Genomic DNA, 14804 nt, shown 5'->3' on the forward strand with positions numbered 1-14804 from the left:
GAGTCGTTAATACCTCAGGCCTCAGGGAGATTTTTCAGCTCAGTTAATGAGCAAATGCTTCCATTTTGGTTTTGGCAGTTGACCTTTGGCAGACTGTCCTTGCTTATGTGTAAGTTTTGTGGACTGTCTTATTAGTAAATGGAATTTTGACTTTTGCTGTTTTGGTATGTTTTCACTAATTGTCTACTCAAATCCCCAAAAAGCAGTGAGTAGGTTCTATGTTTTGTAACAAGGTCCTCTCATTTCTTATTATGAAAAGCATACCTGTAGGCACTCAGAGATCAGCAAAACCATCCCTTAGGTGAGTCTTTTGCAAGATTATAGGGTCTTTTTAATCCAAGCTCTTACTCTCCTCCTAAAGTTGCTTTTGTAACCAACTTTGTAGCACCATGAAACACAGTTCAACTCTCAAAATTAACTAGCATTCTTCCTTTAGAGGTCCAAGAGCTTGTGTGTGGAAGATGAGTAAGTGAATGGAGGTATGAAAATAAGTCTTATCAGGACAGAAATGGATGAGAATTCAAGGGAAAAACAAATCACCATAGCGAAAGAGTTGCTTGTTGCCAGGTATAGCATCACAGGCTTGAGATCCTAGCTACCTAGGAGGGTAGAAGTCCAAGGTGGTCCAGCCCAAAACTGGAAAATCTACTGGAAAAATAACTAATACCAAAAAGGGCGGGGTTGGTGGGGCATGGCTTAGGTGATAAAGTACCTGCTTAGCAAGTGTGAGGCCCTGGTTCAAACTCCAGTACCACATGCATGCATGTGCACACACACTCACATGCAAATAACAATATAGGGTTGCTTGTTCACAGCTATTCAATATCTTTCCTTTGAAAGTTATCTAGGGGCTGGGAAGGTGGCTCAGTGGTAGAGCGCCTGCCTTGCATGCCTGAGGCCCTGGGTTTGATTCCTCAGCACCACATAAGCAAAAAAAAAAAAAAAAAAGAAAGAAAGAAAGAAAAAGAAAATAAAAGTTATCTAATTTTTTTGTCCATTGTGGGGCTTGATCTCAGGGCCTGGGCACTATCCCTGGGCTCCTTTTGCTCAAGGCTAGTGCTCTACTACTTTGAGCCACAGCTCAATGTCTAGTTTTCTGGAAGTTAATTGGAGATAAGAGTCTTACAGACTTTCCTGTTTGGGCTGTCTTCAAACTGCAGTCCTCAGATCATGCCTGGTGGTCTGTGCCCCCAGCCCCCAGCTAGAAAAGTCATCCTAACTAGGAATCTCAGTGGCCTTGTGTTGGAAGCTTTCAGGAAGTGCCACCAGCCAAGCAGAGGAGTCTTGACTTTTGATGAGAAGCTCTCCCTTTTCCAAATTCTGGTTCAATGTCAAGAACGTTGAACCTGAACATATATACAACTGGTACTGTGTCCTAGGGTGGAGTCAAAGAAATTTCCCTGTCAGTGTTGGTGACAGAGCAGAAAAGTCTGCCTCAAAGGGGCAGAATCCATATCTGTGATCCCAGCTCTATCTCTAGTAGGGTAAGAAATGATTGCCAGGACTCTCATTCTTTAGGAAACAGCTGAAGTCTGAGATAGGGCAAGCACTTACACTCTAGTTTATCCTGAGGTCTTCCAGTCTCCAGCAGGGACAGGTAACACACGACATCCTTCAAATACACAACTGGAGACTCTGAGCCTGATGACTGAGCAGCAGGAACTCCCAAGGGGGCTGTAGTCACTTGATCTTTGGCTGTCACTGGCTTCTGGACTGTGTTTGCATCTGTGATGGGCAAAAGGAAGGCATCCAAAGATACAGACATTAGGAAATGTCCATACTGTGGAGGTTATATTCTCTGAGTTGACTTCATTGTGTCACTTTTAAGAGTTTCTTTCCTTGTAGGAAATTCATCTATTCTCTTTGCATTTTCAGAAAAGGTAATACTGATTCTTGGTAATACCAATAGTCAACAGCTGAATGTACTTTGGATGATCTTTTTGGACATATCTAACTTAATGAAGTAATTTTGATTAGAACTTCACCAGTATAGCCTCTCATAATGCTCTTCTCAAATACATTTAAAGACAAATAAAAGGATAAAATACTGAAAAACAGAAACTGAGACTGACAACCAATTTCCAGAAAACTAAGAAAGACTTTGACTAATTGCAAATGTGCTAGTTAGTTGGCCTAAGAAAATGTAAAAAGGACTTAGCAGAGCAATAAAATATTGTTGTACCACAAGGATAAATTCTTTGTTTCTCTCACACTTTGTCCTCGAGTCAGAAAAATAAGACATATTACTAACAAGAAACCTAGGCAAGTATATTTCACGATGTAAAATCTTTTTTTTTTTTGCTAGTCTTGGGGCTTGAATTCAGGTCCTGGGCATTGTCTCCGAGCTTCTTTGTGCTCAAAGCTAGTACTCTACTATTTGAGCCATAGCACCACTTCTAGCTTTTCTGAGTAGTTTACTGGAGATGAGTCTCATGGTCTGTTCTGCCCGGGCTGGCTTTGAACCAGGATCCTCAGATCTCAGCCTCCTCAGTAGCTAGGATTACAGGCCTGAGCCACCAATACCTAGCTGTAAAATCAATTTTTTTATTATTGTGTGTAAAATCAATTTTTGAGGTACTTTTCATACTCTCTCTTCAGTTACCCTTTCAACCTTCATACCAATTAGAAATGATTTTTTGTATCTAGTAAGGGAGTAAAATGCACAGAAAACAACTGACAAGGCAAACAGAAGACTATTAGTGGCAAATGCAGTGAAGCTACGGCAATGCTACTAAGTAACAAAGTACTGAAGCCTTAGAGGCAAAGATAACTCTGATGGTAAGGACCAAAGGGGAAGGGAGGCATGCCACCCATAACATCCTTAGTCAGAGAACCAAGGTACCAAGCAATAAAAGGTACTTAAGCTGGTTTGTGCTGACTGACTCCTCATTTGGTCTCACCAATTAACTAAAGGCAGAATAAAAGCTAGGCACACCAATCTCCATTTTGGATCTGTGTCCTTTGATTTGAGCCATTCTCTCTGGCAGCCACCTTTCAATCACGTTGGATTTCAAGAAGGACGACTTATGATCAATAACATGTTCATAAGAAGGGACAGAGGAAGCTGTTTCTGAGGAAGAGAATAGCCAAAAGGTCAGGCAGATCAGCTGCTAGGCAACCATGACTGTTCTCGCCCCTCCGATGGGGACAGAAATGACAAACTTCTAGCAAATTCTCTGGGACCTCAGGAAACAAGAACTGAAATGATGGTTAACCAGGCTCAAACTGGGAAAAAAAAGCTAAGGCACAGCACTTAGGTCTGAGTTCAAACTCCAATACCAGCACCAAAAAGAAAACAGTATGAGCTCAAATGACAAGAACCCTAACCCACAAAACACCACAGGGACCTGAGATGAGAGTTTCTTCAAGTGGACTCTTGATGTGTTTCTAATCTGTTCTCCACTCAGAGCTAGAAAGGAAACTAGAAGGATTACAGAGTTTTCAGTGTTTAAGTGAAGCACTCATGAGATTTAAAACAATTCACTATGGTTGGAAAGCAGAACATGGAGTGATAGTATCTTACCTATCATACATGTATACATACATATAGTTATATATGTATACACACATATATTCAATTATATAGGTATGTATGTACACATAAATATATACATACATACATAATATATGAAAAAAACATAAAACTGCTATTCTTTATCTCCTGGGTACATCCCAGTAGACAGATTCTGACTTCATGTATTTATAAATCTTTTTAGCAAAATGATCACGTCCAGTAAACGAGGTCTGACTTTCTGAGTCTTTCTTTGTATTTAAAGCTTCCAAAGAAACTTGGAGAGTCCACTAGTGACCTTCCATGAGAGCAGGATGCCAGCTGACACCTCCGGAGGCTGAGGATGCATACTGAAGGAGAGTTTGGCAAATAATACCTGTCCTAAGCATTTACACATCTAATTCACCTGAACCTTCATAACAACACTTACTGTTGTTCCATTTTTCAGATGGGACACCAAGGCCCTGAGACATTATTCAAGCATGCCCACAGGTATTGCCAAGAGTTAGAAATCAAACCCAGGCAGTGGCAGTCTGTATGTTCTATTGCTTGATCTGATTTAGGTGGCTAATGACCAGAAAATGTGTATTAGTCATGAGCAAAAGTCAAGGATGGCAATCTTTGCTTTTTCTCAGTCTTTTTTTTTTTTTGGTGCTGGTCCTGGGGCTTGAACTAATGGTCTGGATACTGCCCCTGAGCTTATATGCTCAAGGCTAGTGTGCTATCATTTGAGCCACAGTTTCACTTCTGGCTTTTTGATGGTTAACCGGAAATAAACGTCTCATGGACTTTCCTGCCTGGACTGGCTTTGAACCACAGTCCTCAGATCTCAGGATTATAGGAATAAACCAATGGCACAGAGCTTTCCTCAGACTTCTTAAGAGCGGCTGGCCTTGGGCCATGGGCCTGTCATCAACACAGAGAAATCATTTCACATTTATAAATGAGCCAGGGAGATTCCCCATCTGCCATAGCCCAGGACTAGGCCTAAGGACAGCAGACACTACAGAAGCCTCCGAGTGGGCAACTTTGGTGAACCCACCAGGAACTAACCAAAATGGCACCTTGCCACGGACACAAACCACCACGCATCTCAAGAAATACCGCTGCTTCTTTCTGCATAGGAAACAGAGCAGAAATTTTGCGGTTGGACAAGTATGAATTAAATCCTTGCTCTGCAAGGTACACCAGTAGTACATAACCTCCCCAAACCCCAGCTCCTCATGTGGTGTGACTGTAGAGGTTAAAGGAATATGTAAGAAACAGGTGCCAGGCAAACAGATCTTCAAAAACAATTTTAGTTGGCTTCTCCTTGCTAACTTATTAGTAACTCCTCAATCTGTTGAGAATGCCCTTATATACTTGTATCTTCTTCGGCCATCCACGAGAAGTCATCATTACTACTCTACTACTACTATTACTACACACACACACACACACACACACACACACACACACACACACACACACTCCTTCTTTGGACAGAGGCAAATGGCAATCTGTCCCAAATCTTGACATAGTTTGTTCCAGGGCAAGTAGAGAAAGAACTTCACTTAACACCAGATTTCCACCTTCTCCTCATGGATGAGGTATTCCCCAGTCTTCCCCTAAATCACATATTCCAAAGACTTACCTGTATCAGGGGCACAGGCCTCATCTGCTTTGGCAGCATTATCCACATTTTGTACACTAGAATCTTGGAAATAAAAAGATAATTTAAAGGCTAGTGTATGCTCCTGGTCTCTTAAAGGGGCAGGTGGGTTCCCGTCCCATATGATATGGTTCACATAAGTTGTGTTTGTGGGTCAGGGTTTCTTGTCATCTGAGCTCATGTTCTTCTTTCTTTCTTTCCTTCTTTTCTTTCTTTCCTTCCTTCCTTCCTTTCTTTTCCTTCCTTCCTTCTTGTGCTGTTTTCAGGCTTGGATTGAGGGCCTGAGTTGCTGTCCTTTACCTCTTTTGCTCAAGATTGGAACTCTACCATTTGAACCATAGCTCCAATCCAAGCTTTGTTAGTGGTCAACTGGAGATAGAGTTGACTGACTCCCGTCTCATACCCAAGCTCCAGGAGGATGGAACTTGCACTTCATGTCAGTGCCCAGCTAGTCGCAGCCTGGACATGTGCTGAATATGCTCTGCCAGCTGACTGAAGTCCTTGCTAAAGGCTTTCTTTTCTTGATACATGTAAGTTTGTGTCCCATATTGTCCACATTCTATTCTCTGAACCTGAGTGGCAGGGATTATCTCCTTGTTTATTGGACCATGGGTTTCTATGAAGTCATATAAAGGAAAGAGTCTCCGTTCCTTGGTCCCCATTCTGAACCCATAGGAAAGTTCCTATGCTCAGAGGACTCTAGGAATCCAGTCCTTGTCCATGGCACAGGGTCTGAGCTATTCAAGTTCCTCCCATCTTGATGAAGGCTAGTCCACATACCTGAGCTGTTTGGTGCAATGCTGCTGCTTCCTTCCTTTGGGTGGTCAGGAGTCTCCTGTCTGGGCTTCTGGCTGAAGGCCAGAAAGAGGTTTGAGCTCAGTGGCTGAGGAAGATCCACCTCCAGGTAGGCCCTCATGAACAGCTTGAAGACATCATAGCTGATTGGCTGAGAGGAACAGAGAAAACTTGGTGGAGGAAATTGAAGGGACAGAGGGGAAGGAGAAGAAGGAAAGGGAGGCAAGAAGGTGGCAGGTGAGATAAATGGCGATGGATGAGTTGGTGGGGCAGGAGGGAAAAGGCCAGGATGGGCAGACAAGGATTAGGGGCAAGTGGGTGAAATGCAAAGCCGAGAAAACATGGGTGATTGCACCTCAGGACTCAGTGGGCACAGAACCAGAGAGGGGCTTTTGTAGAAGTAAGATGTAGACTTAATTTGCATAAAAGGGGTAGGGATGGCAGGTGAGATCTGGAAAAGAGGGCTCTGTCTACCCAGGACCATGTGAGTTGAGGGATATGGCCCTAAAGGGCAGGGATAAGAGCAATGCCCTGGAATCCTGGTTAAGATAAATAGAGCCTTGACCAGGTGGCTCATGCCTAGACTCCTAGCTACCCTGGAGGCTGAGAACTGAGCACTGAGGTTCAAAACTAGCCCAGGAAGAAAAGTCTACTAGACCCTTATCTTCTATTAACCATCAAAAAGTCAGAAGTGGAGATGTTGCTCAAGTGGTAGAGCACCAGCCTTGAGTAAAACAAAGTGAAAGTATGAGGCTCTGAGCTTGAGCTCCAGTATTGGAACTGAAAAAAAAATGCGAACAGGTATTCAGGGGAAAAGCATGTGGAAAGAAATGGTTCTTCTGCCGTATGCTTTTTATTTTTTTTCCCTTTGTGCCATGAGAGATGTGATTCTGAGTATTCAGGTCTCAGGAAATAGAATTATCTGGAAAAGGACAGGTTCCGTTTTTTTATTATCTGCATTACTGTATATTGTCTAGGCAAATTCCATTATGATGGGAGATTTTTCTTCTGTGTGTGTGTGTGTGAGAGAGAGAGAGAGACAGAGAGAGACAGAGAGAGAGGGAGAGAAAGAGAAAGTGACAGAGACAGAGAGAGACAGAGAGAGAAAGAGAGAAAGAAAGAGATAGTGTAGGGGGATGTTGACTGCTTCTCAAAACATGTCCTTGTGAAGGTTTTAGGCACTAGAAGAAGAGCAGGAAGCCAAGGACAGAAGGTAGAACCAAGAAATATGCCAAAAGCTAGACCCTCTCCCTGCTGTGTCTCCAAGTACCGCCTGGCTTCTGTTCTAGGTGGGAGCGATCATGCCAGAAAGAGCTGCAGTACTCAGCAAATATTCAGCAACAACAACAACAACAACCACAACAACAGTTTGCCGTGAGTCATCACTGGCTTGTATTTTCACGGCATCAGATCTTCATCAAATCAGCAGATGCTGCTGGCAATCATTTGAGGAAGCACCATGCCAAGATCTGCTGTGCTGGCTTCTGTGAATAACAGCCATGAGAATTAAACCCTCTTTGGAAGTTTACTTGGGCCTTCCCCCACCATCAAAATGTGATAGCATTTGCCCCTTTACTTGTTCTGGGAGGTCCACAAACCTTCCCTCATCCAAGAGCTGCCTTGCACGTGTATAATCAAGTGTGGTGTACAGGTTTTGGCCTTAAAATCAAGTGATCACTACCTGGTCAGAAAGCAGCACCCTTTAAGATCTCACAGAACAATTTCTGCTTAGGGTAAGGCCAGGCTGTTCCATATGGATTTCCATTGCAGAATGGATGAACTCTGAGTTAAACAGAGGTTCTTAGCCAGATCAAGGGAGCTTTTAACAAATGATGGATTCATGTTTATTGTGATGGCTTTCCCTCTCTCTGTCCCTTTTCTGACCAAGTCTCTGTGACTCTGTTTCACACCCCCCCACCACCTCGAATCTCATTAACTCAAAATGTCCCTTCCTCATACAACCATGTCTCTTTTCTCAGAAAACAAAAGCAATTTTTTCCCTTTTCTTTTCCATGTGTAATCCACTCACTCTGGTTCTTGCTTTGACCCTGGCTGTCTCTGATTGCATCTTCCAACATTTGCTTGTTTTCTACAATTGGTCTAGGCCCATTATTTCAAAGAAATCACTATTTATTAAGACACACACTTCTTCCCTTCCTTTTCAAATTTCTCCAGGCAGACCACATTAGCCTCCACACTTCCTGAATCATTCAGGTTGGGTTCAACCTTTTATCTATGACGCTGCTCTTTTGCAAGTCAAATCCACTTGTCTCTTCTTAAACTTTGCTCATCTTTTGTTTCCTGGTAGCGTTTCTATCCTCTTGAAAGTCTTATTTTCCATGAAGTTCCATTTTTTTTCTCTTCATTTTCTACTCTGATCTGACGGAATATTCCTAATGTTATCATTATTCATTCATTGATTTCAAAGATCTTTTTTGTATTTTTTTGCGCTATTTAATTTAACAAGTCTGGTTTTATTTATTTATTTATTTATTTTACAAGTCTGGTTTTAAATTGTAATTTTGAGTTAAAAAGTGTACTGTTAATCTCTTTTGGTTAGCATCAAACTGAAAACTAATAGAACAAAATATTTCTGGGAAACATTGTATTTAATGATCTAACAACAACAAAAAGAAATCTTAAAGTGTGAAATAGTGCCAGAAGTCATTGAACAAAGTCATGTGAGATTCAGTAGACTTGTGATTGCTCTCAGATCTACAACATTCTTTGACCCCCAGTTTCTTCTTTGGAAAATTCTAAGTACTGGGCTAGATGATCTGTAGTTCTAAACTTCTTTTTTTTTTTTAATAAAAAAAAATTTAGGCTGGGAAGGTGGCTCAGTGGTAGAGCGCTTGCCTTGCATGCATGAGGCCCTGGGTTCAATTCCTCAGCACCACAGAAGCAGAAAATAAAAAAGCCGGAAGTGGTGCTATGGCTCAAGTGGTAGAGCGCTAGCCTTGAACTGAAGAGCTGAGGGACAGTGCCCAGGCCCAAAGTTCAGGCCCCATGACCAGACCCCCACCCCCAAAAAATTTTATTTTGTTTTAAAGGTGATGTACATAGGGATTACAGTTACATAAGTAAGGTAATGAGTACATTTCTTGTCGAACATTATTACCACCCTCTCTTATTTTTCTCCCACTATCCCTCCCCATCCCCCTGGACTCTTGCTCCCCCCTCCCCAAGTTGTAAAGTTCATTTTCAACCTAGTGTCTCTTGAGTATCGCTGTTGCATTGGTTCACTTTTTGTCTTTCTTTCACCATTTTGTTATTCCTCTTCCCTTCCTCAAACCAGATAAATGTATATATACAACACAGGGTACCAGAATAAAAAACAGTGACTACAGGGGATAAACCAAAGGGAAAAAAGAAAGAAAGAATTTCATACAGTACATTAAAAACAACAACATCATCAACAACAAAGAGCCTCTTGTTTCTATATCTTGGCATTCATTTCAATTAGCATCATTTTATGTGGTCATGTGTACACAGCTATTGAGCCATTGTGATCCTCTAAACTTCTCTTCGCTGCTTCCCTAAACCAGTTACTCTTCCTGACTCTTCCACGTACGCTAATGCCAAGGACAACAGTCCAGACCTGTCAGTGGCCTGAGACTGGTTCTTGTCTTCTCGTTCTGTCCACTGTTCCTCTGCAGCGTCTGCCATATCCGGGCCTTTGCTATGTCTGTGGCCCTCGCTGTCATCCCCATGGCTCCACCCTTCTAGTTCATGCATCTCACCAAGGCCAGTGCAATATTCACGCAAGGTGTCCTTGCCCCTCTGCCCTACCTCCTAATCACCATCTGTTGGTCCTCCTGTCCCATCTGTCTTACGCATCCTTGCCAGGTTGATTTCCCAAGGCACAACCCAGGAAAGATTATTTCTCCACTCAAAAACTTTCCATGACAAAGGAGGAAGCAACTATGCTTGATAAGAAATGTACTGATTATCTTGCCCATGAAATTGTAACTCCTCTGTATGGCATTTTCATAATAAAAAATTAAAAAAATACTTTCCATGGCTTCTAATTGCCCAAGGAGAAGTTGAGATGAGTTGATTCTCTACATGTTCCTATACTATGCACTGCAAAATAGATGCAAAAGGGAAATGAGATCAGATAAAAAAGAATATAGAAAGAATGCTTAATATGTAATGTTCTTACGATCCAATGGTTTGTCCTGTATATTGTTGGAGATCTTGGGAATTGACAGTCTCCTTGTGAATCCCACTCCAGTCCAGACTTGTAGCTACTTCAAGCTCCAAGCACATTCTGCTGCTTTCTCTTGTTATTTTCTATGTGCAATTATGCACTCCTCCACACGGATGTCTGTGTTCTTCCTCAACAAAGCCTTCATACACTTCACTCCATGGGGACCACTTTTTCTCTACCTGTGAAAATTCTAATCATACTTTAAGGCCCAATCCAGATACTACTTCCTCCAGGAAGCCTAATAGAATCTCTTATATTTGAGGTTCCTTAATTTGTGCCTTGGAGCCTTTCTTGTTAAATAAACTCTTATGCACCACTCTGTATTAATATATAGTTAGTTGTGATATACCTTAAATTTGGAGCTCCTGGAAGATAGAAAGAATGGTATCTCATTTTTATGTCCCCCAAACCCTGTCACAGTTTCTTTTCTCCCCTCCCTCCCTTCCTCCTTCCCTCCTTTCTTTTCCTACTGTGAGGTTTGGACAAAGGATTCTGTGCTTGCTAGGCAGGCAGGCACTCTACTTCTTGAGCTTACTGCTCTGCTTTTTGCCAAAGTTGGCTTAGACCACTCTCCTCTTATTTTACCCTTCCTACCACAGTTGGAATGGCAGGTGTTGCCATATTCAGTTTTTTTTTCTGTTAAGATGAGGTTTCACAAACATTTTTTGCCTAGGCTGTGTTGGAACTACAATCTTCCTAATCTCTGCTCTTTGAGTAGCTAGGATTGTAGGCACAGGCCACTGGCATGTGTACATAGTGATTCTTCATAGGTATCTGGATGACAGATGGGTTCCTACTTCAGGAGAAGGCTTGTGCTGCCCCTGGCTCTCATCAATTATTGTGAGATCTGTTTAGTGTCTATCTGTCTGTCTATCCATCTATCTATCCTAAGTTTCCTAAGCAGGCTTAGTGTTGGGCATCAATAGAGAAAGCATCAACAATTTAGGGTCCTTACATTCCAGAGACCTTTATCTTACATGTAGGTAAAGGTACATGTGACATAGAACAAGAATGGATGTAAACACTGAGAGTTGGGCACTGGTTGCTCATGCCTATAATCCTAGCTACTAAGGAAGCTGAGATCTAAGGATTGTAGTTTAAAGCCAACATAGGCAGAAATGTCTATGAGATTCTCCTCTCCAATTAACCACCACAAAACTGGAAGTGAAGCTGTGGCTCAAGTGGTAGAGCGCCAGCCTTGAGTAAATAAAGCTAAGGGACAGCATTCAGGCCTGGAGTTCAAGCCCCCAGTACTGGCACACAAAGAAAATTTTCTGAATGTTTAGAATGTAATAATGATGGATCTCATGTCCACCTATTTGTACTCCATTCTGAAGAACAGTAAGGCATAGATTAAGCCTGGAAACAGAATTCACCAGAAGGTCCTTAGTGAGAACCAGGCTTCCTTATGCCAGTGAGGCTTAAGAGAAGTGGTGATTCACTCTTGGTCACCAGCAGCAGAGTAAAACAGAAAGCCACATCTTCTGACTTCTAGTTTACTACTGTATCTGTCACAGGTCTCAGAGTGGACTTAGCACTTCCTGTTACTACCACCATGCACTACGAATTCACCAAATTCACCAAGTGAAGCATGTGACTGTATGCTACGTTGAAAGTATATCTGGTTATGAGAAGGTTCTCAAGCAACAGGCTAAGAGCAGAGTAGTTGTTTCATAAATGTTCAGTGTGTATCTTGGAAGAGAGTACAACCACATACCTACTACTTAAAGGCATATGTGCAACTCTCCGAGTGCTGGAGTAATATCACAGGTACCTTCACTTTTCAGGCCAAAAGAACTCAGCATTTTTTTGTTGTTCAGTCTGGGCACTGTCTCTGAGCTTTTGTGCTCAAGGCTAGCATTCTACTACTTTGAGCCACAGAGCCACTTCCAGTTTTCTGGTGATTAATTGGAGATAAGAGTCTCATGGACTTTCATGTTTGGGCTAGCTTTGAACAGGGATCTCAGCCTCCTTAGCTGGGATTACAGGTGTGAGCCACCAGCGCCTGGCAAGACCGGTTTTGTTAGTATTTGAAGATGAGGTTGACGGTCTACATCATTACTTTCTGCACCATACACTATGGTGGGCTCTTACAAAGAGCCCACACTGACTAGCATACCATCCTAGAAGGCAACTTCATTAAAAAAAATAAAACAAATTTTGATGACATAACTAATGTACTCAAAGTCACAAAACAAGTAGTTGAGGAGAGATTTGTACTCAACCCTGTGTAGGTCCACCTCTTCAGCTCTGCTGGGTTTTGATCACTGCTGTCTGCACCTGGTACATTCTTGCAAGGATGAGTTGGAGGGGGGGGAGGGCAGAGCCTGTTCATCATAGCCACATACTGCCCCACTACCAACTGCCAACTTCTATTCCTGCCCTCGCTTTCCTATCAATCTTCGCTTTCCTTCTGCTAACTCTTTTCTCGTTGAGACATTTTAGCAGCAGGAAGTCATCAAGCTCAAGAGAAATTAAACCTTTGTTGTTTCCCCAACCTTGTGCCATGACATTACACCTACTAGAAGTCAAGCACACCGCGTGACAGGATGAAATCAAAGTGACAAAACTCCCCTGGGCAGCAGCGGTGCCAGGCAGACAATGGCGTTGGGGCCAGCCCTGATCATGAGGCGGGGGTGGCTGTGTGCTCATAACAGACAGCTGCTCCCTCCTTGTGAAAGCTCCCTTGGCCCTTCACACCCATGGTGGCCCTCACCCAATTGTTCTCCTCCTACGTGTCAGCCTCCCAGAGCAGACAGGCTGATTAGCAGCCCCCGCTAGCCTTTATTCCTGTGTTTTTGGAGTTGGGGGTGGGAGGTGTGGGGCAGGGAGTTCGGTGCTGGCTCCACATGCAGGGCGTCTCCTGGGGAATGTTCTTTGAAGTGGTGCTTTCTCATTCTCCCTCTGTTCTGGCAACCACCCCCTGCTTCATTCTCGCCCAGTGACTGGTGCATTTTATCCATAGCCCCTCCCCCTCTCAGGTGTGCTCTGTTGATTCACTCCCCGGGTCCAGCAGAGAAGATGTTGACTCAGATGTGATGAATGGATGATACTGTGAACAAGGAAATGACTAGCCTCTTCACAGGGGAGTCCTGCAGTTGGATTCCACCAAAGGACAAGGGAACAAGGGAAAGAGTGGTGTACTTAAAATATTCTGGAATGGGGATAAAAAGGGAGTTTTTACGGATATCATTTTTAGAGGGTTCTATCACACGTTTGATGCTTTGCAAAAATTCTCTCATTTGATTCACTCACCTACAAACTTCAAGGTTTTCCTGTTTTGCTATCTGCAGTGCATAAATGAGGGAAGTGAGGATCAACAAAGTGAACTATCATTCAAGCTACAGGGCTGGTTGATGCCAGAGGTTTGAGTATCACCTTAGACCATGTGACTCTAGAGGCTGGGCTCTCACGCTTAACTCTCAGTAGGAAGCTCTAGAAATGAGCTCTGTCCATCCATCCACCCATCCGTCTGTCTACTTTCCTTCTTTCCTCACAGCATTTTGCTATGTAGCCCAGGCTGACTTTGAACTTGGAACCTTCCTACCTCTGCATCCCATGTACTGGGATTACACACATATCCTACTACATTGGGCTTCTTCTTTATGTTTATATCTTGTAAATGCCAAGCACAGTATCTGGATACTCAGGAAATGTTAGATTCGTTGAATTTGAAAACAGGCAGAGGTTATGTATTCATTTATTTTTCAACAACTATTTATCCAACTATTTATGTATACTCTTCTGGGTTCCAAAGGCAATCAGTGAACAAAAGCTGGTGGGGCCGGGAGCTGGTGGCTCACGCCTGCAATCCTAGCTACTCAGGAGGCTGAGATCAGAGGATCGCAGTTCAAAGCCAGCCCACCATGAGACTCTTATCTCCAATAAGCCACTCAGAAAACCAGAAGTGGTACTGTGGCTCAAGTGGTAGAGTGCTAGCCTTGAGCTGAAGAGCTCAGGGACAGCACCCAGGCCCAGAGTTCAAGCCCCAAGACAGACAAAGAAAAAAAAAAGCTGGTGGGATAGTTAATTAAATGATGTTCGTGGTATAAGAGATGGCAAGAATTGCTAAGGAATGGGCAGCAGAGCAGTAGGATAGGAAGTGTCAGAAAGAGGGCTTCACATTTTGAACAGAAAAGATGCCAGTCACTGGCTTGTGCCTAGGCTTGAAGGAGACAAGGGAATAAAAAAACGTGAATGAAATGGCGAAGAATATTCCAAGAAGAGGCAGTGGTAGATGAGTGGTGGAAGAGGTGGATGGTGCTGAGGTTATGGCAACATGGCTAGTTTGACAGTATTAAGGAGACTAAAATGACTGGGAAGGAATGAGAAAGGAAACAAAAGCACAAGAAGATGGCAGAGAGTAGAGTAAGGTAGAGATGGTAATGACCTTATCTTTGAGTAAGGAGTAGGGGAACTACGTAAGATTGTACAGTAGAGTAGTAACCAGGTCTGACATAGTTTTAACAGATTTCTTAGGATGTTTGTGGAGAATAGATGTTAAGAGAAGAAGCAGGGACACAATTAATAAACTCTTGCAGGGGCTGGGAAGGTGGCTCAGTGGTAGAGCGCTTGCCTTGCATGCCTGAGGCCCTGGGTTCGATTCCTCAGCACCACATAAGCAAAAAGAAAAAAGC

At 42.9% G+C, this 14804-nt stretch overlaps 1 protein-coding gene across 1 annotated transcript in view; it reads right to left on the minus strand.

The window, feature by feature from the left end:
• Positions 1-9623, minus strand: part of Dgkg (diacylglycerol kinase, gamma 90kDa) — a 139381-nt gene extending 129758 nt beyond the window's left edge. Inside the window, exons 1-4 of the mRNA XM_013034766.1 lie at positions 9507-9623; positions 5943-6108; positions 5145-5207; positions 1555-1725 (exon numbers count right to left, since the gene is read on the minus strand). Of these exons, the coding sequence (XP_012890220.1) occupies positions 1555-1725; positions 5145-5207; positions 5943-6108; positions 9507-9623 (517 nt within the window). The remainder of the gene's footprint in view (positions 1-1554; positions 1726-5144; positions 5208-5942; positions 6109-9506) is intronic.
• Between the last annotated feature and the right edge of the window lie 5181 nt (positions 9624-14804).

The sequence above is a fragment of the Dipodomys ordii genome, unplaced genomic scaffold (assembly GCF_000151885.1).
Source record: "Dipodomys ordii isolate 6190 unplaced genomic scaffold, Dord_2.0 Scaffold196, whole genome shotgun sequence".
In the NCBI taxonomy this organism is placed as follows: domain Eukaryota; kingdom Metazoa; phylum Chordata; class Mammalia; order Rodentia; family Heteromyidae; genus Dipodomys; species Dipodomys ordii.